Here is a 22,641-nt window from a genome sequence, read left to right as displayed (position 1 = left end):
TTTAATCCTGACAGCCACTCTGCGAAGAATTACTATCCCATTATATAGATGAAGAAACAAAAGGTTAAGAGAGTTTGACCATGCAGAGCTGACGAATAACAGAGATGCAACTGAATCTTTCTGATTCCGAATTCTCTGTTCTTCACATGAGGTAAGACTGGAAACTAGAACCACTTGAAGCTTACTTACTGCTATGACCAAGAGGCACTGCATATTAAGCATGGTCATAGAGTACCTTGTCATCAAAGAAGGCTAGACTGGGAAGCCCGGGCTAATCCATAGCGACTGCAATTTACTCATCTTTGTAGTGCACATCTAGCCATAATAGTTGCCCCTATCAGTGTTGGAATAAATGATAAACTGTTAAGTTTCATTCTTTTGAATGCTCTATTGTGACAGAGGCTATCTCATGTGTATCCATAGTTCATTCTGAAACATTACATATTTTCTGTTGTGGTATTTATTTAAACATATTTCTCTTTCTCAGTTCCAACCATCTTTTTCCCCCCACTGCTGGGGATGTAAAACTCCAGGCAGATGTATTCATTAGAGCAGTTGGACCCGATCCAGATTCAGTGCGTTTTCCAGGGCTGAAAAGCACTTCCAAAACCAAGGATAACTAGATCATACTAAAAACTACTGGCTTTAGTTTAGCTTTAGCCTGGAAGAGAATAACCAGTAAATATCCCAAAAGGTAAACACTGGAGGGCAGTCTAACTCAACGAGAGAAAAGCGAACGGTGAGTGTTTCGAGCCTCGTCGCTTGCCGTCCCCCAAACCTGCCACGCACGCGGCCGCGCCTGCGCGCTGAGTTGCGGACGGTGGCGCTCCAGTGAGGGCTACAGCGTGGCAGCCGCTTCTCAAAGCCGATCCGCGAGTTTACTCCGCTGTTGTCGCCGCCATGAGTCGCAGCTATAATGATGAGCTTCAGTTCTTGGAAAAGATCAATAAAAACTGCTGGAGAATCAAGAAGGGCTTCGTGCCCAACATGCAGGTGAGGCGGGCGAGGAGTCTTCGCGGCGGGACCCCGCGGCGCCTCCCGGCCGGCCCGCCCCAGTCGCGCTGTCGACCCCGGGCGGCCCGCCGCGTGCCGGCCCCGCCTCCCTACGAAGAGATTCCGCAAACCGGGAGGACGGGCCGGGCCGAGTGAGTCTAGGGAATCCAATCGAAAGCTGACGTTTGCAGAGCGTGTCCGCACATATGTCTCGTAAACGCTCCGTCAGATGTGTTACATTCCTGAACTTCAGAGATATTGGGGGTGGTTTACAGCAAAGCGGCACAGCCAGTACGGGGTGAAGTTCCTGAGACGAATTCGGTTCCTCTGCGTCATGCTAGTCGCTTATGTGACGTTGGCAGACCTGTGTTTGCTGAACCAGGTTTTTAGCGTTGACTGCTCCATGTTGGTTTTGAATAAAACGCTTTTTTTCGAAAAAGTTCACAGGGCAGGGTTGTTTGTTTTTAATACTTCACAGAAGGATCGTGAGGAACAGGCCGTGACACAGCTTCCTCTGCCCACTTAGTAAGAAGCTCAGCAGGGCTTGATGTCCAGTTCACTTCTTTTTCCTCTGACAGGATGATGTATTCCCGATGGAGACTTGGGAGCCCAATACCAGAGAGTTTGAAAACCTGGGCTTGCTGTATCTCAGGCTTCCTTGCCCTTTGTGTTCATTATTATTATTTTCCATTAAAATGAAGAAAGAAGGCATTTGTGAGGCTTTGATGCGTATGTTGTTAAGTGGCTTTTGAAATCCCTTAAGGTGCCCCGTCAGTATATTGAACGTTTTTGATCCTGTGTCGTGGTAAACGTTCCTGAGAGCCACTCCACCCTTTTTCTCAGTATCAAAACTTAAGTGTCCTCTGTGAGCAAAGCACTTAGCTAGACATGGAGGGCAGAAAAAGCCCACGGTTCTGACTCCTTTTTGCTCTGTTTTCTGTATCACCAGTTTGTTGACTCTGGTTTCCTGAATGCAGGAGTAGAAAATAAATTCATAACATGATGATTGTAAGAAGATTGTAACACATACACTATCGTCTGGCAGCAATTCTGGCTTAACTTTTGATGCATAGACTGCTGCCAGTTCTGCCTAAGAGCAAGTCCGGTTTTGCTAGGCAGTTCTAGTTTAACTACTTGTACATTTTACTACCACCTCTCCCTTGGGAATGAAGAGTTGAAATCTTAATATATTGCTCTTTGAAAGTTACTTACCCTTGTGCTGAGCTTGAATTGTTTTCTCATTCTCATGAGAGTAGTGAATTTCACACTAATAATGATCATATCTCTCTTAGTCTCTGTTCCTCCCCTAAGATCAACATGCTGCACTAACTATTCACAAAAAGTGAGCAAACTGAGGCCACCTGGCTGCCGACCACGGTTGAGCCACTTGTTCATCAGGTTCTTCCATACCACTCAGTACTTCTGTCATACACTTGCCTCATTACACTCTTAATTTTTTAGTCTGGGTTGCAACCTAGACAGGGAACTCCTCAAAAGCAAGATCTTGCATATTCTCTATCTCCTCTTGTGCCCAGTATACTGCCTGATGCTTACTAAGCCCTCAGTAAACGTCCAGTGAATTAATAAATGTGGCCCTTAGAAAATTATACTGAAGACATTTTCCATCAACTTGTACATTATTATTCATGCTGAGATAGTCATCTTTCTGGTAAAAGAAAGAAATTTAACTTGTCCAGATTATTAAGTGTTAAATTCATGGTCCTTCATTTCTGGGCAGCTCTTTCATAATATTTGATCTCTGATAAAATTGTTTGGGTCTTTGGTGTTACATAATTGTATCTTCCAATACCTCTATTGTCAAGCTTCTTTATCCTCTTAAAATTATATAGTTTATAGAATTAAACACACAGCTATAGAGCTGCATGTTAAAATTCTTTTACTATTTACCTAAGCCTCGATTTGTAAATCAGCACAGGACACAATAAAGTGTAATGTGCTGTTGTCTTAGGCACAGGAAAAAATACACTAAGGTCAGATGACTGCATTTTTATGTTATAGAATCTTGAGTTTTGATTCATCTGCCTTTTCAAAACCCACTGATATTTTTAAAGCACAGGAGTAATGAGACCATTGGCCTTACTGAGAGCATAGTTGGAAGACCTCTTTTTCACACACACACAAAAGAAAAATTTTACCTGTTAAATTCTGGTGTAGCATTGAGAGGAGAATAAACAAAACAGTTTGTTAACATTGCAAAATATGTTTTTAAGATAAAATTGAAGAAGGGAACATTTTATCATCTTTGATGGGAATTTTCTGCTTGTTTAAGGCAATATAAAAGTGTTTCGTGAAGAGCAAAGCAAAGTAAATACTGCATTACAGTGTTGGTATTCTATCCAGTGCCTACCTTTCATGTACATGTGCTCAGACATAGTTTTTCCTTTCCTTTGGTGTCAGGTTGAAGGAGTTTTCTATGTGAATGATGCTCTGGAAAAACTAATGTTTGAGGAGTTAAGGAATGCCTGTCGAGGTGGTGGTAAGTACGTTAGCATTTTATGTGTGACAGCACAAGTCGTGTCTTCCTGTAGCCTAAAAAGTGCTAACTCAACTAATTATGACTTAAAAATACAGATGTATCGTCAAGGAATGATCAAGATTTGAAACATGACCAAAAAACTGTACTTATTTGTGACCACATTGTTAGCCCCCTGACCTCATAAAACCATTTGGAGTGAGGCGAACTTGGTTGGTTTTGCAGCTAACCTTGGACAGTAATAATAAGAGCTACCACCTATTGCACACTTACTGTGCCAGGCACCTCACTAGGTGCTTTACATAGATTATCTCATGTAATTCTTAGAGAATCTCTAGCAGGAAGATACTATCTCCGTTTTACAGATGTGTAAGTGAAGACTGAGCTTAAGTAATTTGTGCAAGGTTGCACAGCCTCTCAGTGACAGAGCCAGAACTTAGATCCAGGAGTGTTGATTCCAAAGTGGGTGTTCTTAACCAGCACCCTGACTAGCCTCATTGACCTTCAGTTATCTCATCTATAAAAGTTTATTACACTTGTCTTTGCACAACTGCAGTGTTTAGAGATAAATGTATAAAGCTATAATATATAGTATAGTATATAATGCAATATAATACAATGGTGATGGTAGAATAGAAATCTAGTTTTAATCCTTTTATTTTTTTACCTCAGCAAACTAAGTCCCACCCTTCTCCCTGCTAAAGTGTCCTGACTTATCTAAAATGACACAGCAACCAAGGCACAGCTGAGCCTAGAACCCCATCTCATCCCTGACTCTCACTCAGTCCAGTGCTTTCCAAGCTCTCCCATATTGCCCTTCTTTGTCTCTTAAAATAAAACCAGTGCTGATTTTTTTGACAAATAATATGAACAAAAGAGTATTTCCTTTTATATTGACAACATAATGTTTTAACAGTTACGTTTTGCACCGCTCAGTGCAGTATTTCCAAGGCTGGTTGCCCTCATCACCTTCCTGTACATGATCTGCCGTCTTGAAGGAGTTCCTTTCCCATTTCCATCTCAGACATCCTTTATCCTTTCTTGTTTTGGTGGTCCTAACTGCTGCCCCTTCATGTAATGCAATCTGAAAATACAGGAATATACTTCATGCCAGAGATCAAATGTGTCTTCTTTTCTGATAATGAATTTTTGTCTTCAGGAGTTGGTGGCTTCCTGCCAGCCATGAAACAGATTGGCAATGTGGCAGCCCTGCCTGGGATTGTTCATGTGAGTCCATGTTAGGCCATTAATCATTTATATGTCCTTAGTCTAACAGTTTGTTGATTGGATAAATGATCGTGCCTGACTAATAGTGATGTCATTTAGACAGTGACCTTCAAACATCTAGAAATTGCCACAAAGAACTGAGTCTGGATAACATTTCAGTTTCTTTTCACCTTTGGCTTGAATCTCTAAGTGTTTGAGAACCGTTGAAGCCATTTTTGTTTTCTTGTTTCTTTGTTATAGTACGTCCTTATTCCTAGGTCAGTGTCTTGCCATTGGAAGTTTCACTGTGGGCCCATTCAAGAGGATGTTTGGAGAAAGAATGGAAGAAGTTTAAGGCTTAGTACTGAGAGATAGGAGAAAGGACAGTGTAGCTATTTTGGGCACGATTGGAAAAGGAGGGTGATGGCTGTCACAGGGATAGAACTGGATGGTACAAGTGGGGCCCTCACCACAGTCTTAACATTGAGATTCTACCTTTAAAGGAAAGGGTCAAAATAAATCTACCCAACAGATATTTTTTGAGGTCTTTATGCCAGCTACTGTGCTGGGCATTGGGGATGACCCAATGTACAAGACATGGCTTGTACATTTAAGAAAATCAAAATTGTCTAGTTTTTATCCTTATCCTGTTTTACCTGCATTCTTGCTGGGTCAGGATCCTTTTCTAGGCCCCAGTCGTTCATACCATCAGCTGAACCACATTTGCTTGTGATTGCTTAAACGCTAAGGACCTGTATAAATTGGCTATTTCTTTTCTCTCAACCTGACACAACCACATGTCATTGTCTAAAGATCATCTTTAAAATGTAATAATACATTAAAATTGGTAGGTGGTCCTCCTATATATTTTGTTATACTGAGGCTTTTCTATTTTTGGTTTCCTTATTTAATGGTTAAGCTAAAAAAAGATTTTTTCCTGCTATATTTAGCTATATAATTAAGAATTTTTATACCTAATTTCCACCACGCCAGTAGAGAAGATTTCATGAAAACAGGATTTTGAACTGGAGAAGGCTATAGCCCACAGCCTGTTTGAGATTTAGTATCAGGTCTGTCAGGCAGCCAGAGTGCCAGGTTGAGAAAGCTGTATTTCATTTTCTTACTCTCTTTCAGCGATCCATTGGGCTTCCTGATGTCCACTCAGGTTATGGATTTGCTATTGGAAATATGGCAGCCTTTGATATGAGTGACCCAGAAGCAGTGGTATCCCCAGGTAAGGTCACTGTGCACCTCAGCTGGAAGGTGTGAATTATCGCCTTTCTGAAATAGAGCATGGCTTTTTGTGTGTGTGCATCTCTCAGTCTCATCGTATTCGGTCATTTCTTTTCCTCTTATTTACTGAGCGAATTAATTTTGGACACTCAGAGACTATTAAATGTCAAGTAAAACAGACTTACTGAAATTTATACAGCAGAAAAGATGTGTACGGCCAGAAGTAAATAATGATGATGGTAAGAGCAAACGCCAAGTACCTCCTAGGTGCTTGGTAATAGCACTGTTCTAAGTAATTACACAGCGTAATTTACATGACTTCAGTGCACTTTCACTAAAAATATTTCACACCAGAGATAGTATCTTTTTCAGAGTCTGAAAAAAATAAAAGATGAAAGTTTAAATTTTATCTTGAGGCTTCTGCCTCTAGCAATGGTGGACAAGGTTGTTCAAACCAGTCTTCTGTCAAGAATAATAAGAAAGGCTGGATAAAAATTTTAAGACAAAACAAAACCAAGACACATCTGTTTGAAAATATAGGAAAGCTATTAAGGCAGTAAGAACTTGTGAGGCTAAAATCCAGAGGAAAAATGCAAATACATGAGCCTAACATTTAGCACTATTTTTCCCTTGAGGTAATGGCAGATTTCAATCAGTAAAGATAAAGCCAATTTGAACAGTCCAATTAACAAACTTGACACCTTGTCTGTCCTCTGTTGTACGTGTGTGATTCTGTGTGCATACACATTACAGCACATCCAAAAACCGTAGAATACTTTTTTTTTTTCGAGTATACACAGGATGTTTGTCAAAATTGACCATGTACTGAGCCATAAAGCAGGTCTCAAATTTCAAAGCACTGAAATCATAGAGCAGCAGTTCTGAAACTCTCTGGACTCAAGACCCCTTTACATTCTTAAAAATTATTGAGGGTTGATCTCAAAAGCTTTTATCAATCTTTACCTTACTAGAATTAAAATTGAGAAATGTTTAAAATAATAATGCGCAAGTACATGTTTCATTATCCATCAGAGCAAATGCATTATCACATGTCATGTAGCCACTGGAAAACTTTACTGTGCACTTGAGAAAATACATTTAAAAGGCTACTAATGTCTTTGCACTGGTGTACAGTTAGTCTTATAATCTTGAAAGGTTCTCTAGACCACATTTAGAAACCACTGGTATAGAGAGCGTTGTCCTACCACAGTGAAATTGAGTTAGAAATCGTTAACAACAACAAAAAGTAGGAAAAAACTCCACATATTTATAAATTAAGCAGTGTGCGTTTAACCCAAGGGTCAAAAAAAAATGGACACTACAAAACAATTTTTAACTAACATTAATAAAAAATACATAGGTCTAAAAACTGTGGGTTACTGTTAACGCCATACTTGGATAAAATATATAACCTTAAATATACAAATTAGAAAAGAAGAAAGGCTGAAATATCAATGATCTAAGCATCTACCCCAAAAATGTTAGAGAAAGAACAGCAAATTAAACCCAAAAAAGACAAAGATGGAAATCATTCAGAGTAAAATTAATGAAATAATACATAATAGAATCAATAAAGCCAAAAGTTGTTTCCTCAAAAAAACTAACAGAATGCATGTACCCTCAGTAAGAATGAGAAAAAATAAAACCATGTAATTCCCATTTTAATCTCTAGTTTATTACTCATTGCTCATTACCTCCCCCCTCGCCCACAAAGTACCTGTAGCATGTATGTTACTGTGAGTTGTTTTGGTGTCATCAGACTTTCACTACAGAGAACCACTTTGTTGGTTGCTTTAAAGCAGTTACCTTTACACGAATGGCTTTCTTGGAAACCCTGTGTTAACTCTGGGAAGCACAGGTAACCATGCCCAACTACCTGGTTGGATAATATTTAACTCTGTTTTGTAGGTGGTGTTGGATTTGACATCAACTGTGGTGTCCGTTTGCTAAGAACCAATTTAGATGAAAGTGATGTCCAGCCCGTGAAGGAGCAACTTGCCCAGGCCATGTTTGATCATATTCCTGTGGGGGTCGGATCAAAAGGCGTCATCCCAATGAATGCCAAGTAAGAGCACAAGTTTCCAGTAAATCGAGAGAGAGAATAACCGCATGAGCCTCTCCTTCATTTTCAGTGTCGGACACTTACAAGGTGGACTTGTCAGTCACTTTTCAAGAAGTAGTGATGAATTGAGTTTTTAAACATGAGATCCAGCCCATTTACTAGAAACATAGTCAACTAATCATTATAACAGCCCTTGATGTATAGTAGAATTTATAATAGAATAATGTTTAGTGACATTTACTGAGTACTTCTTATATGCAAGGCACTAGCTATAGTTTACATGTGTCAAATCATCTAGATGATAACCCTGATGTTATCCCTAATATAAAAGAAAAGAAACTTAAGTTTAGAGAGATGTTAGTAAATAAGCTAATTAGTAAAGTCAGGATTCAGCCAAAGAACTTTTGGCTTCAGAGACCAATTTGAACCCCTTACCTGTTGTCAGTAAACCTTTTGTCAGTGATTAATATATAACCTTTCTTTTTGAATGATAGCATGAATGTGTTCTCAGTTAAGATGTTTTATGTTTCTAAAGTAGAGAATTAAACAATGTAACTGCCTTTTCATGGCCATTGACAGTATTGTGTCATAGCTCATGTGAAGCTATACACCTTAAACTTTGCAAAAGGGTGTACTGAACAAGTATGTTTCTTTAACATCTTCTATCTTTAAGTCATGTGAATTTTGCATTCTATTTAAATATATGTACATACATTAATATTAAAATATCTTTAGCTGTTACCTGTTACCTACCTATGCAGTGCCCCTCCCCCAAAAAAGGAAAAAGAAAAATTGAAGTAAAACTGATACACTTGTAAGATTTATCCTGTGATTTCATGTTGTCCCTGACATGCAGCCCACATTGAAATGCATACCTGGAACGTAAAAATAAATTGCAAGCATCTTTGTAAGTATTTTAGATAGAAATTTTGTTCTAATAAATAATGTTTGAAGTGAGCTGTAGAGGGGAGAGAACACTGAACATTGTAATCTCCCATGGTAGTGTTTGGAAGAGGGCTTAGGCAAAAAAAAGCAAAGTTTTTCTTCTAGGGGTTTAATGTATGTGCTCTTCAGCTTCGAAATGAAGGTGTAATAAAACCACATAGTACTTCTTAGGAGATGGGAATCGACCTTCAAATTTAACCTGAGTTGCTGAGGATATTTAGATAGTTTTTCTTAAATTGTTAGTAATGGTAAAGTTAGTGGTAGATAATGAAAATCTGATTATGGCTATAAATTTTCTATGGTTCCTTAATCACCATCTCATAGAAGTCAGGATCAGAGAGGCAACTCTAACCTAAATAAGAACTGAGTAGTACAACGGGATGTATAAATGTCAAGGACTATAATCATCTCTAATAGGGCATTTATTATTTTACATGGCAATTATTTATGTAATTGCTTCCCTCAAAAAATTAAAGGTACTGTAAGTATAAACTTTGTGTCTAGCACGCCTTTTGCACAGGCCATAGTCAGAAAATGTAGTGTTTCCTCTGGTCTTTTGAGGTGTGGTCATCCTTAGGTTTGATCTGCTTTGTCTGTGAATTGACCAGCACCTTATTACTCGCTCAGAGACTTGGAGGAGGCCTTGGAGATGGGTGTGGACTGGTCCTTAAGGGAAGGCTATGCCTGGGCTGAAGACAAGGAACACTGCGAGGAGTATGGGCGGATGCTGCAAGCCGACCCCAACAAGGTCTCCGCAAGGGCTAAGAAGAGAGGCCTTCCTCAGGTAACACGCCCTTTGGAGGGGCGGAGTGTTCATTTTTTTCCTTATTTTGTTTTTGTAGGGGTAAAAAATCTGACTTCTATGTTGCAAATAAATATATTGCCAGTTTTTTTCACAGTATATCAAAAAGAACACTGTTTGTTTTTGCTTTGTTCTTACTCTCTTCAAAATCTTTCAGGAGCTTTGCAGATGTTAATAAAATAAAATATCATGAATTAGAAGTAGAAGGGAGAAAAAATGATAATTATAAGGTGAAAAATGTATGCCTTCAGATTTAGCTGAAAGTTCTCTGGCATGTAAGATGAAAAGCAATACCCTATCAGCTCATGGTGTCTGAGAATAAAATACACCAGATGTTTGTTCTCATTTACAGCTAATTGTGATGGCTTTGCCACTGATTCTTCTCTGTGACCTTTGGCAAGTCTCTTTCGCCTGTCTGGGTCTTGTTTTCTCACCAAAAATTGGGATAGTTAAAACTAGGCAACCTTTCAGTCTCTAAAGACTCTTCCAATACTGCCATCCTCTAGTTCCCTAGATCCATTAGTGGGATATAGTCTTTTAAAGATGAATAATAGTAGGTGTCATTGAACTCACAGATGTTTCAAAATCATTTGAACTTGGACCTTGTGTAAGAGTCAGTATACAGCAGAGTTCATCCTAAAATTTGATTTTTCTCTCCATGATGTTTAAAATGTCCTATGTGGCACTTGCTGGCCTGTTTTGGTTTATAAAGCTTTTAATGTATGTGAATCTCAAGCAGATGATGATACAATAAACTTCAGGGGCAGCTCTCCATTATTTTTGTGTGGAATATTATTTTAAATGAGTGAAGCATTTCTAAGGCTTAGAAAATATTTTTGTTGCATAAAACACTATTTGTGTGGTTATTTTTGTTGTTGGTTGCTTTTTCCTATTTGCCTGTGGGTGGTTTTTTTAATGGAATAGAAACTATTTTATCAGACCTTCTTACATTTCCAGTTGGGGACCCTAGGAGCAGGCAACCATTATGCAGAAATCCAGGTTGTGGACGAGATTTTCAATGAGTATGCTGCTAAGAAAATGGGCATCGACCATAAGGGACAGGTGTGTGTGATGATCCACAGTGGAAGCAGAGGCTTGGGCCACCAAGTAGCCACAGGTATATTCTGGACCTACTTTTTAGGTTGGTGCTAAAATGTACATTTCATGGGGAATCATAGAGAGATTTAAGTGAGAACACTCTGGAACTGTACTGTGTGGATTTTTACGCAGGTTCTCCTAACTAGCTGTGGGACCTTGAACAAATTTAAATTTACTTCACTAGGCCTTAACTTCCTTGTCTGTAAAAAAGAAACAGGAATAATAACTATTTCCTATGGTGTTGTCATAGGAGATGAAATGAAATAATATATGTAAAGTGCTTAAGGCAGTGCCTGACACTTAGTACATACTCCAAAACAATGGCTCCGGTTATTATGTTTACTCTTAGAGATTTACAGTTACTCTGACCAAAAAAGCAAGGAAGAACCTAACTTGTAGAGTTTATGATGTATAGAAATAAGTCTGAGATACCTGTGCTACAAGATTAGGTGTGATGGTTGATTGAGTTGTGAAACAGGCCAGGACTCTGCCCTCAGATTGTCTTATGAAAGAGATGTCACATTCATTAAAAAGAAACAGTGAAGACAGAAGGTAGTAATTGATAAAATACTATAGGAGAGACATGTATTTAGGAAACAATTTTAGAGATGGCTTTGTGGACACATAATAGTTGCAGTTTGGACAGTCATGTACAAAGGACATCAAAAACACACGAATAAAAGCAGTAGGCAAAACAGTGGGAAGGTCACTTTGGAAGATTTGTAGATGTGAAAGGATATAAGAATATATGAAAAGTTACCTAGACACATGGAAATCATAAACTTTAAATGGTATATTTTAGTTCATCCTTGTATGTACATTTCATCCTATAGGAATTTAATAAGTAGTGTCAACCTGACCTGTTGGAATATTTAATCTAGCAACTTTATGAAGCATGACAATAGAGCATGAATTTTGTACTGCTCTACACTTTGTCATGGATTTGATTTCCTGCAGAAGATCTAGCAACTTGTCTCCGGCTCTTGTATATTAAGTCACTAAAAATTATCTTTAAAAATCACGATGGTAATGAAGTTTATCTTACTACTTCTCTTATTCCTTCACATGCCAGGGAAGGAATATCCGAGACCGTGTTGTTGCTCTTTATGTACCCATCTCATTCCCCTTACAAGTTCCTAGAGGGCAGATGTCTTTGTAGCCCATGTAGCTTGTGTCACAAGCTCTGAGAAAAGATTCTCAGTAAATATATCCTGACGAAGCAAGTAGATGAACTCAGAAAACTTATGAAAGAAAAGTTGTATATTACTTGACTTTTATCGAATGGGCTTGAATGTGCCTACCTTTCTGCGCTGAGTCTGGATTACAGGGGGAAAGCTGGCTGGTTTGGACTCGTTGCTCTCTTGTTTCAGATGCGCTGGTAGCTATGGAAAAAGCCATGAAGAGAGACAAGATTATAGTCAATGACCGTCAGCTGGCTTGTGCTCGAATCGCTTCCGCTGAGGGTCAGGACTACCTGAAGGGAATGGCAGCAGCTGGGAACTACGCCTGGGTCAACCGGTCTTCCATGACTTTCTTAACCCGTCAGGTACATTTGAAGTTGCTCTTCTGGCCCAAGTAATTCCTGATTAAGTTAAGTGCTTTAAAACATAGTATAGTCAAATCAGACCTGTAGGGGTTTTTTTGGAAATTTGTGTAACAAATAATCGAAATATTGGACAAGGGTCCAAGCTTTTGGTGTCTCTAACCTAAATCAGCGGGGTATCAGGCAGAGGGAATGAAGGAGGAAGAGAAGCCAGAATTATTCTAGAATTTGCCCTGAGCAGCAGGGAAGACAGAAGTGCCAATCACAGAGACTGAGAAGGCTAGGGTTCAGGAAGAAGCAGATCTAAGGGTGGGATCAAGGGTTGCCAAGCAGCTTTTCAACCAAAGTTGGGATTTATGGAGTGGAATTTGCTGTGTGGTCTAAAGGACAGTTTGTGTCCTTTCTGTGAAGATGAACAATACTGCCTTTTTTGAACTCTTAAGTTCCTCACTCCCTTCAGGAACAGACTAGCTGAAATCAGTAAGATAAATCCTGAAGAGCTGGCTGCTTTTAACCTGAGCTTTTTCTCTTAGGCTTTTGCCAAGGTCTTCAACACAACCCCTGATGACTTGGACCTACATGTGATCTATGATGTTTCTCACAATATTGCCAAAGTGGAACAGCATGTGGTGGACGGGAAGGAGCGGACGCTGCTAGTACACAGGAAGGGGTCCACCCGAGCTTTCCCTCCTCACCATCCCCTCATTGCCGTCGATTACCAAGTATGTACTAAGCCGTTTCTGGTTTTAAGCTGTGGAGGCATGCATTAGGTAGTGCTAAACATGGATGAATTTAAACAGGAAAGCAGCCGTTGTGAAAAGACCATGTCTCACCCATGAGAACCATGATTTCTGGTCTCAGAAGCCCATCATCTGCTTGCAGTGTGCTGTCTAAAAAGTGCTGCATTGCTGCATGGAGAATTTTACTCCGTTGAGTTGAACTGAGATGATGTTTTTCAAGGCTATGGATGATTGGAGGACAGGGTTAAGATTAAATCAATCTGTTTAATTCCTTTTATCCTTTTAGTGTATGGCTGTGATAGTTAGAAAGCCCCTGAGTCTACTCCCATTTCACCGATGAGGAACCGAAGCCTGGAGAGGGCAGGAGCTCCAATGGTTCTCACTAGTAATACTTCCCTGTGTGTTTGAATTTTGCTTTGCTCTTAACATTCAGCCTATCTTCCTGTTCCTCACATTTTCACTTCTTTCCTCTTACCTGCCTTCTCTATTTCAAAGAATCAAAATAAGGTCTTCATGTAGTTGTGAGAGCAGTGCATTTAGAGGCCCAGGTTTCTCCCAGCATCCTCCAGTGCAAGAGGAAGTGTAAGTCTCAGGCATAAAACTCTCGTGCTGTCTTAAATTTTACCATGTTTGATTTGTGTGCATCCTCAGCTCACTGGACAGCCAGTGCTCATTGGTGGCACCATGGGAACCTGTAGTTACGTTCTTACTGGCACTGAACAGGGCATGACCGAGACCTTTGGAACGACCTGTCATGGAGCGGTAAGCAAACTTAGAAATGACTCTTCTGAGTCATTGGTGTGCATTTTGACAAGTAAATGTATCTGATTGATCACTAACAAAGTTGAGGTTTGTGTCTGTCTTGTCTCCTACCTGAATTTATTCCTATAATATATATACAGTCTAGTGAACTGACTGAGATCACCTAGTATCTACCTTAGTAGGGTCATTGTGGGGCCAGGGACTGTTCCTCATCTCTGCAAGTCCACAAAATCCAGATTGAGAATTGTCACATCAGCAAACTGATAAAGCTTTGATGCAAATTTACATAACAGCTCATCCCAGTGACTCACCAGACCTAGTCATTTCCATACTTTGCTCCTTACTGGGTGGGTCCACTCAAGACTTGGGGGATGTACCCTGTTTTCAAATCAGCCCTTGTGTACGCTGCAAACCTGTCTCAACATTCTGCTTCTCCTTAGCTAAGCATTAGTAAACTTCTTCTGTAAAACACAGACAGTAAATATGTTAGGCTTTTTGGGCCATGTGGTCTCTGTAGCAGCTATTCCATCATGCCACTATAGTGAAAAAGCAGCCATAGACAATATATAAACAAATGGGCATTGCTATATTCCAATAAAACTCTATTCACAAAAACAGGTAGTAGGCCAGATTTGGCCTACAAACCAGTTTGCCAAACCCTGTTCAAAGCCATCAGAGTGTTTAGCTATGGAGTGAAAAAATAGAAATTGTCTAGACCACCTTCTTGTAGGACAGACCCTCACAAATATATTTTAACCCTCCTTTTTTCTCTGACCCTTTCTCATTTCCAGCCACCTCCAAACTCTTGATTTTAACCCAGTGATCAGAACCAATATAACATCTCCCACAAGCACATTAGCAGTGTTTAGGGGCATTTTTATCACCATAGTGAGAGAAGGAAGTTCTGGTGGGTAAAAGCCAAGGATGTTGCTAAAATCCTATAATGTACAGGACAGTCCCAACAAAAAATTACATGGTCAGGATGTCAGTAGTGCTAAGGTTGAAAAATTACAAAGAGCGCAAAGTTTTTGTGATGACAGAAATACTGTTTACAATGAAAAATTAATATATTAGTAGTAATTAGAAACACAAAATTAAATCTTTAAACATTAAATGCTTTGTATAGATGGAAATTTGTTTTCCAAAAAGGTATGACAAGGCTTATAATAAAAGGCACCTAATAAGGTTGATAAAATAGGAAAAGGTTGTTTTTTAAGACTTTTTTAATTTAAAAAGAAGTCAAGGAAAAGGCAGTAATCCTAATGGTTTAAACAATTGCTGGGATTGAACATAAATTGTAGCTCAGATATAAAGTGAAGTTCATTTCTTTCGCATCCTAGGGCCGTGCATTGTCCCGAGCAAAATCTCGACGTAATTTAGATTTCCAGGACGTCTTAGACAAATTGGCAGACATGGGAATTGCAATCCGTGTTGCCTCACCCAAACTAGTTATGGAAGAGGTAAGTGGAATTCTGATAAATATTCAGCATAAAACTGCTAATGATTTATGCCAGTGCACAGAGACAGCAGTTTTGAACATGTTTATGATTTTTTTTAAGTAACCTAAATTACAGTCTATCATTGTCTTCTCTTTTATTTGGAGATTAATTATGAGCCAAAGCCGTAAGAATGACTTTTACCTTTCATGTATAGTCTCTGTCTTCATAATAAACTTTTTGAAAATAGTTTGAGCTGACTCATTTTAACCTCTCTTTTACACAGCTGTGTACTTAGGTTTAAATTTGAAAATGCAGAGGGAAATGTTTGGGGAAACAGTTTTGCTTGATTCACAAGGAAACAGATTTTGCTTAAATTATATGTATGTACACACTTATATTAGAAGCATCATAGCTCTTTTTAAAAAGTTGAAAGAAGAGAATAGCCACCCAGAAACTCGGTGCCCTGACATAACTATTACCTCCTTTTTTAGGATACTCATTGCCATTTTTCTCTCTAAAGGCTTTTTTTTCAACCTGGTTACAATTGTAGTTTATAAGCATTTTGTAGATTTTTTAGCACATTACTATATTATTGTTTGTGTCACTTTTTAATGATTTTTAAATAATTTTGTCAAATGTTCTACCAGCTAAGTACTGTAAGTTTCTGCCCATATTGGGCATTTAATTAGCTTCCAAATATTTGCTACTATAAGTTAAGTTGTAATGTGTTTTTTCATGCATGAAGCTTTCTTCTAGATGTTTTAATAATTAGAGTCAAATCCCAAAAGTTGAATTACTGAGTCAAAGACTATGATAAAGTCTTATTTTTTAATGAGTATTAATTTTTCTCCTAATTTTAAGAATAACATGTCTAAGAAGTTTTAGGAAACAAAAAATACCTAGAATTCCACCAACCAAAAGTAGCCATTATCAACTCTTGCATGTTTTATGTGATTTTTTTCATTCACTCATTCAACCACTCATTCAGATACCTACTAAACAGTTAGGCACTGTCATAGTGTTTGGGTACTTCGTAGAGCAAAACAAATATAAATCCCTGCCTTATGAAGCCTACCAAATGTGAAAATGCATAATGTGTTAGAACAGGCACAACAAAGTAAAAATGGTGGAGGAGGGTGAAGGTTGCAAGGAGATTCAGCAATAAATAGGGTATAGTGAGGTGGTGTTTGAATGAAGACCTGAATGGAGTGAGGGAACATGCTGTGTGGGCACCAGGAGCTCAGCTTCCCAGGCAGAGAGAATAGCAGGTCTGACAACCGGAGGTGAGGTTATGCTTGGATGTTCAAGAAAACAGCAGAGGCCATGTGACAAGAGCAAGCAAAAGGGAGATGAGGTTATCAGGGAGGCGGGGCAGCCGGGTCATGTAGGTCCTTCGTGCCTTTACAGAAGGACTTTTGCTCTCACTCTGATAGGAAGACATTGGGGAGTTTTGAGCAGAAAAATAACATGAGCTGATTAATGTGTTTGCATGCTGATGAGAAGAATCTAGAAGAGGAATTGCAGAAAAGGGGGGGAATTACTGAAGCAGTGTCCTTGAGCATGAGAGGAGATGGGATCTGGTGTACAGGTGGATGGCGCTGGTCTTTGCTAGGAGCTCAGATAATTCATCCTTTATAAGGAGAGAAGGTACAGGTGCAGGTAGTCAGGGAAGATACAGTGAGAGAGTTTATGGAGTTTCGATTCTGGTTGTTTCTATTTTTTTAGCATAATAGGAAGTAGGATCAGCCACGGAGAATGCGGATGTAGGAGGTCTAGAGTAGTCATCCAAGAGAGGGAAAGAGTGATTGGTCTAGCGAAATGCTGGATGATTGCCAGGATAGCACCACAGGCCTAGTGAAACTGAATTCAGTGCTAGGATTTTTAGCTACATTCAGTGAGTAAGTGCATGAAATAGATGTTGAGTTACCTTCACAGGGTTGCAAATACTGCACAGTAAAAGAGAAGCAAAGCTGTTGAGGGTGTTGCACAGGGACTGTAGGTCTCATGGGGTTAAAGGATAATTGGAGATGGAGCACGAGGAGTGAGCTGAAAACCTCGGCTGGTCATGACAAGTTCTTAGTATGACCCTGGGAATGAACAGCTGAGGTAAGCACTGAAGGAACAGACATTAAGGAACTAAGTAGCCAGCGTACTGAAAGGATCCTCTTCCTGGATATGGAAACCATTCAGAATTATAGCAGGAGAGAGTGACAGTGAACCAGGAGTGGGAGACTTCAAGTAATGCTAAGGAGAGATTCACACTCTAGCAGATGACTGACTGCAAGAAGTGGTAGGAGGCGGTACAGCCCCATGAGTGCAGGATTCCAAACTGGGAAGGCTTATGGTCTGGAAAGAACCAAGAAAAGAGCAAGGACATCTATCCCACTTCTGGGCCTAATGGTGTGACCCAGGTTAGGAGAGAAAATGGCTACTACTACAGAAAGTTGGAGGCAGAAATAATATCCCTAGGGGATCCATGTTCCAGCAAAAACAAGGTGAAGGGAACGTTGAAGGGAAGATGGAGGGGGTTCTGCATGGGACTCCATGGAAGGAGTTCCCGAGGCAAAAGTGGGAAGTTAGCACTTGGAAGGAAATGGCGGATGGGCTAGAAAGGTGTGTGTATCTCGTGGGCATCAGTCCTGGAGGCCTAAGCTTCCTGTGTTGAAAGGAATATGGATAAATCCTTAAGGGTGTGTGTGATGAGAGTAGTTCTAATGGTGGGACAGTAAGTGGGGGTGGGAAAGAGGTGGAGGTCTTGCTGGGAACTCAGAAATAAATTGTGCATGTGTACATGTATGCACACGTGTACATGCATACATATGGTATCAGAAATACGTGTAACTGAACAGCTTTCCCTTACTATGAAGGTAATGTTCATTCCAGAAATTTTGACAAACTGCAGAAATGTGTAAAAATCAAAGTGGCCAATAACTCTACCATCCAGAGAAAATTACCACAAACAGAGTGGTCTGGTGCCTTTCCTTTCAGTCAGGAATTAGTATATATTTTTATCAAATTACATTTATTCCTTCTCCTGGTTATACAAGTAATACACTTTCTGTGGAAAATTTTGAGAAATACAGAAAAAGTATAAAACAAGGGGAAACTGTCTATCTTACTATCCCCTTGCCAACACTAAATCATCTTTTTAAATTGCTGCTTACTTAAAAGGCAAAAAAAACCCATCTCAGTATTGTTTTAATGTATATTTCTTTAATTACAAGTGAAGTTCGGTGTTTTAAAGATGCCATTTTAACTAGAGTTTTACATTGTCTGATTCCTCCCGTGTAGGCTCCTGAGTCCTATAAGAACGTGACCGATGTAGTGAACACCTGCCATGATGCTGGAATCAGCAAGAAGGCCATTAAACTAAGACCGATTGCTGTTATCAAAGGATAGACCTCAGCCCCCAGGCACCAGTGACCCTCACGGAGCAGAAGTGGACTGAAACACTCTTCAGACATCAGACTCAAGAGACCTGGCAGGTTCCAAAGTGTATGGCTCTGACTATAACAATAGCAGAAAGGCAGCTGCTGTTTTTCGGAGGCAGAGCTGCAATGCAACAGTTCTGGGAGGAGTCACGTTGCCTCCATTTGGAAAGGGGTGTATGTGCTTCCTGATTGTCCCACGGGTGTTTAGGAAAATCTGTTTGCAGTTTGAGGGTAAGTCAAGAAACTGCCTTACTCAGTCATGCAAGTCTTTCATCACCAGAATAAACTTCTTTACACCAAGGTCTGATTACATTCTGAGGTGTCATGAATCATGTTAAATAAGAAAGTTGTAGAATGTTTCATGTCCACCATCCTTTTGTCAGTTTGTCCATTCATCCACCCATCTACCCTCCTATCTTGAACTGAGCAAAACCCTAAATACCACTCTGACTTGAAGCGTGCCCACAGAGCGATAGCAGGGTATTAGATGAATGGATATCCGGACACATTAAGGAGGAATGTGGGTGAGGGTGTCAGGATAGGGGCCCAAAAGAGAAAATGCTTTTTCTTTTTGTAGACTTGTTACATTTTCCTTTCTAAACATAAGGCAGAGTTTTGACTTACCTGCAAAATGGCATCTGCTGGTGTCTGTCATTAATTAGGCCTGCTGTGGCAAAGTTTCCTTCAAGAATGCCTTGCACTGCAGCATAGAACCTTCACATGATACTGAATATCTTTACATTTGTGATCAGATGACTGAAAGCCTCCAGTGACCACAGCTATGATGTTAACGGTTGCTCTGTTTGACAGATTGACTAGTCTTGTGCCACCTAATCAGATGTCATGCAATGTACTGTGACCCCTCAAAGATGTTAAAGTTACAGACTACTAAGACCTTGGTTGAGTCCAAACATCCAGTAAAGTAGAAAAGTCTAATAAAGTTGCAATATGTTGTTTACATTTTGTGCTTAATATTTTGTAGTTAGGACAATTAGCATTTGTACTTGATTAACCTTGGATAGTGTTGCTGTTTTCTGATTTTCTCCCAGATTGCTTTCAGAGACCCACCCTAAGATAATTCTTTCCTAAAACTTATCCCTCAGCTTACAGTAGAAATCCCCACTGGAGTATCTTCTGGATGCTGATGTTTGGAAAGCTGGAGAAAGGCTCGGAAAAATGTATAATGTGAAATAGCATAGTGTGTCTTTTCTCTGAGCACTCAGTAACTTAAATGTTTTTGAAGGAAGTGTTTGAAAGTTAAGTAAGTTAGGACTTGTAGTGCAATAATCGTAGATTACTTACACCTTCAGCCTGGACCAGCAACTGCTAGGCGCAGATGACTTAAGGATGCAAGGTACCAGTAAGCGCTGGAGGGCACTTCCAGGTGAGAAACGGGCTTTAGGCAGGCATTAGATCTTTAGAGACAGGCAGCAGTGGGAGCGTGGACTCCCTCTAACTGGGCTTGCCTAATGATGTGTCATTTGAAACTAATTCAAAGCTGGGTCAGCTCCCAAAACTGATATATCAATGCAAGAATGCTGCAGGGCATCTTAAATAAGTATGTTGAGTTTTATTTGATGCTTGTGACAATTACCCTTTGGGATTGTGCAAGGGGAGCAGGTGAGGAGAAATAAAGGAAGAATGGTTTATGTGATATCATTTGTGCTTCATAAGTTTTTCTTGTATGAAGCATTTCCAACAAAGGTGGCCCATTAATGACCACAGAGAGTAACAGTTAATATTTGGAGTTCAAAAAGAAAGGGATAAACATTCTTTTCTGTGTTCTAAAAGTGGTATTTTCCCATTTGAGACAAAAGACCACTTCAAAATAAATGTTCAAATGAAGCTGAAGAAGCTGGCTGTTTTTATTGCCCTGAGTGAAAACACCCCGTGCCTGTGCATGTGTGCACTGCTTGAGAGACCCTGTCTGGTTCTCCTGGCCTGAAACAGGCACGTCGTGGTCCCTTTCTGAGGCTTTTGAAGCCAGTCCATTTTAATACTCTCAAAATCTCACACTGGTGATGGGCTGTATCATTCCTGTTATCAGCATGTGGTTGGGAAAGCCAGAGACATAAAATATGAACACTCACTAATTTTCTAATTTTATGACTTTCTGGAGCAGCAAGAAATGAAGATTTAAATACTGAATAAACTCTTGGGGATCTTAGGATGCTCACATTTTGATATTCAAACTATATTTCATGTAAAACCTTTGAAAAGTCAAGCACAAGATAACTTTTTTAGTTTTTCCTATTTTTTCTTAAGACTGCATTTTTCCTCACGTTCATTATAAAAACTCCATTTTTTAAAATTCCTTGCAGACATCACTATATTGCTGAAGTATTCACAACTCTGGCTTGGCATTCCCATGCATGATTCACACAGCTCGTTCTGTACTCATTTCTTATGTCCTTATTCTTTTTGTGTCTTCTCCTGTGTTTGACTACGTGGAATTTTCATGTTTCTAGAGAGCATGATTTGTGTCCATCTGGACTGGTTAAGCATGAAGATGCTGTTAATTATCACTCAGGCATTGGGTAAGTTAAGTTGTTTTGATAGAGTCAGATCTTTAGAAGCTCTTGCTCTAACATTGATACCTGAAACAACCAGTGCCAAAGGAAAGATAATGTTATAAGGGGCAGGGCGGGGTGGAGGGGGCATGTCACAAGAGAATTGAGTGGTGATAGGAATTGAGCACACTTGCAGATATGTAGTAAATGAACAAAATACTGGGAAGATAGTTGGGGCTTATTTAACACATTAAAAAATCACCATTCTTTGCAGTTTACCCAACTTTTTTATATATAACTTTATTCCTTAACTGAATGAGGAGGAGAGAGGATTATGTGAGCTGTTCCCTGAAATTTAATTAGGTTGGCAAGGCAGGATTCCCTCGTTACAAATTAGAATATAGCCTCAGAAAGGACTAGCAACTTGCCCAGGACAGCCAACTAATGACAAAGCCAAGCATAGAGAACTAGACCTTCTGACTCTTCCTGTTGTCAGATTGCCTTGTTTAACCATTTTGGGCTGCTTTTCCTGTTCAGTACAAGAACTAGCCAAGTCCAGTCTGGAACTTTTAACGCAGAGCACTAAAGTTTTCTTTTAAATGGGATTGCTTGGCAAAGGACACCGTCAGCAGAACAAAAAGACATCTTGCAGTATAGGAGAATATATTCATAAATGACATGTCTGATAAGGTGTTAATATCCAAAATATATAAAGAGCACACATGCCTCAACACCCAAAAAGCAAATAACCTGATTAAAAAATGGGCGGAGGATCTAACTGGGATTGTTTGGTCTTGCTGGCTCAGGTCAGAGACCCTGACCACCACCATTAAGGACTCTGAACTTACGAGTTCAAGTTCTATTCTGCTTGATGAATGTGCACAACAGGCCTCTCCTTTTGCCTTGTCATACAGTCCAAAAAACAGTAAATTCCAGGTTCCCCTTAAAGCACCGAGCACCTCCAGGGACTCCACCTTTACAACCAGGTGCCCTGCCTTCGGAGTCCGCTTGACAAGGTCTGGGGCTTGCCTCACCTTGGTTGCTACACGTCTCTTTCCCATCTTTCCCAGAGTGTGAGAAAAACCAGATAGGTAAGTATCAGACACTTGCCCAATTACTGCTACAAGGAAACCCCTTTGCTCCAGACTCCAAATCACTGATTTTTCAACCAATCAAGTATTTTCATTCTTACGGTGGGCAAAGCACTGTGCTAGGTTCTAATGAGGTTCACCAAGATTAAGTCTGTCACCACCTTCACGAACGTACAGTCTAGCTGGGAATGTGGTACAGATGTGCATAGTTTCAAAACAAAAGCAACTCAAAGCAATTTGTGTTGATTAATAAATACAAGGAGTACATGCTTTAAGGAAAAGATTGGGTTAT

At 39.7% G+C, this 22,641-nt stretch overlaps 1 protein-coding gene across 1 annotated transcript; it reads left to right on the top strand.

Annotated features, from left to right (window-relative positions):
• Positions 1 to 696: 696 nt before the first annotated feature.
• RTCB (RNA 2',3'-cyclic phosphate and 5'-OH ligase) lies at positions 697 to 20,402 on the top strand. Its single transcript, XM_017664098.3, has 12 exons — positions 697 to 993; positions 3,412 to 3,490; positions 4,647 to 4,714; positions 5,828 to 5,927; positions 7,835 to 7,991; positions 9,561 to 9,717; positions 10,693 to 10,852; positions 12,204 to 12,379; positions 12,910 to 13,098; positions 13,768 to 13,878; positions 15,219 to 15,338; positions 18,609 to 20,402. Exons 1-12 carry the CDS (start codon positions 901 to 903, stop codon positions 18,714 to 18,716), a joined length of 1,518 nt encoding a protein of 505 aa, XP_017519587.1. The 5' UTR covers positions 697 to 900; the 3' UTR covers positions 18,717 to 20,402.
• The last annotated feature ends 2,239 nt before the right edge of the window (positions 20,403 to 22,641 follow it).

This window comes from Manis javanica, chromosome 10 (genome assembly GCF_040802235.1).
Source record: "Manis javanica isolate MJ-LG chromosome 10, MJ_LKY, whole genome shotgun sequence".
Lineage (NCBI taxonomy): Eukaryota > Metazoa > Chordata > Mammalia > Pholidota > Manidae > Manis > Manis javanica.
Note: the sequence above shows the minus strand (reverse complement) of the source record. Positions and strands in the feature narration are given on the sequence as shown.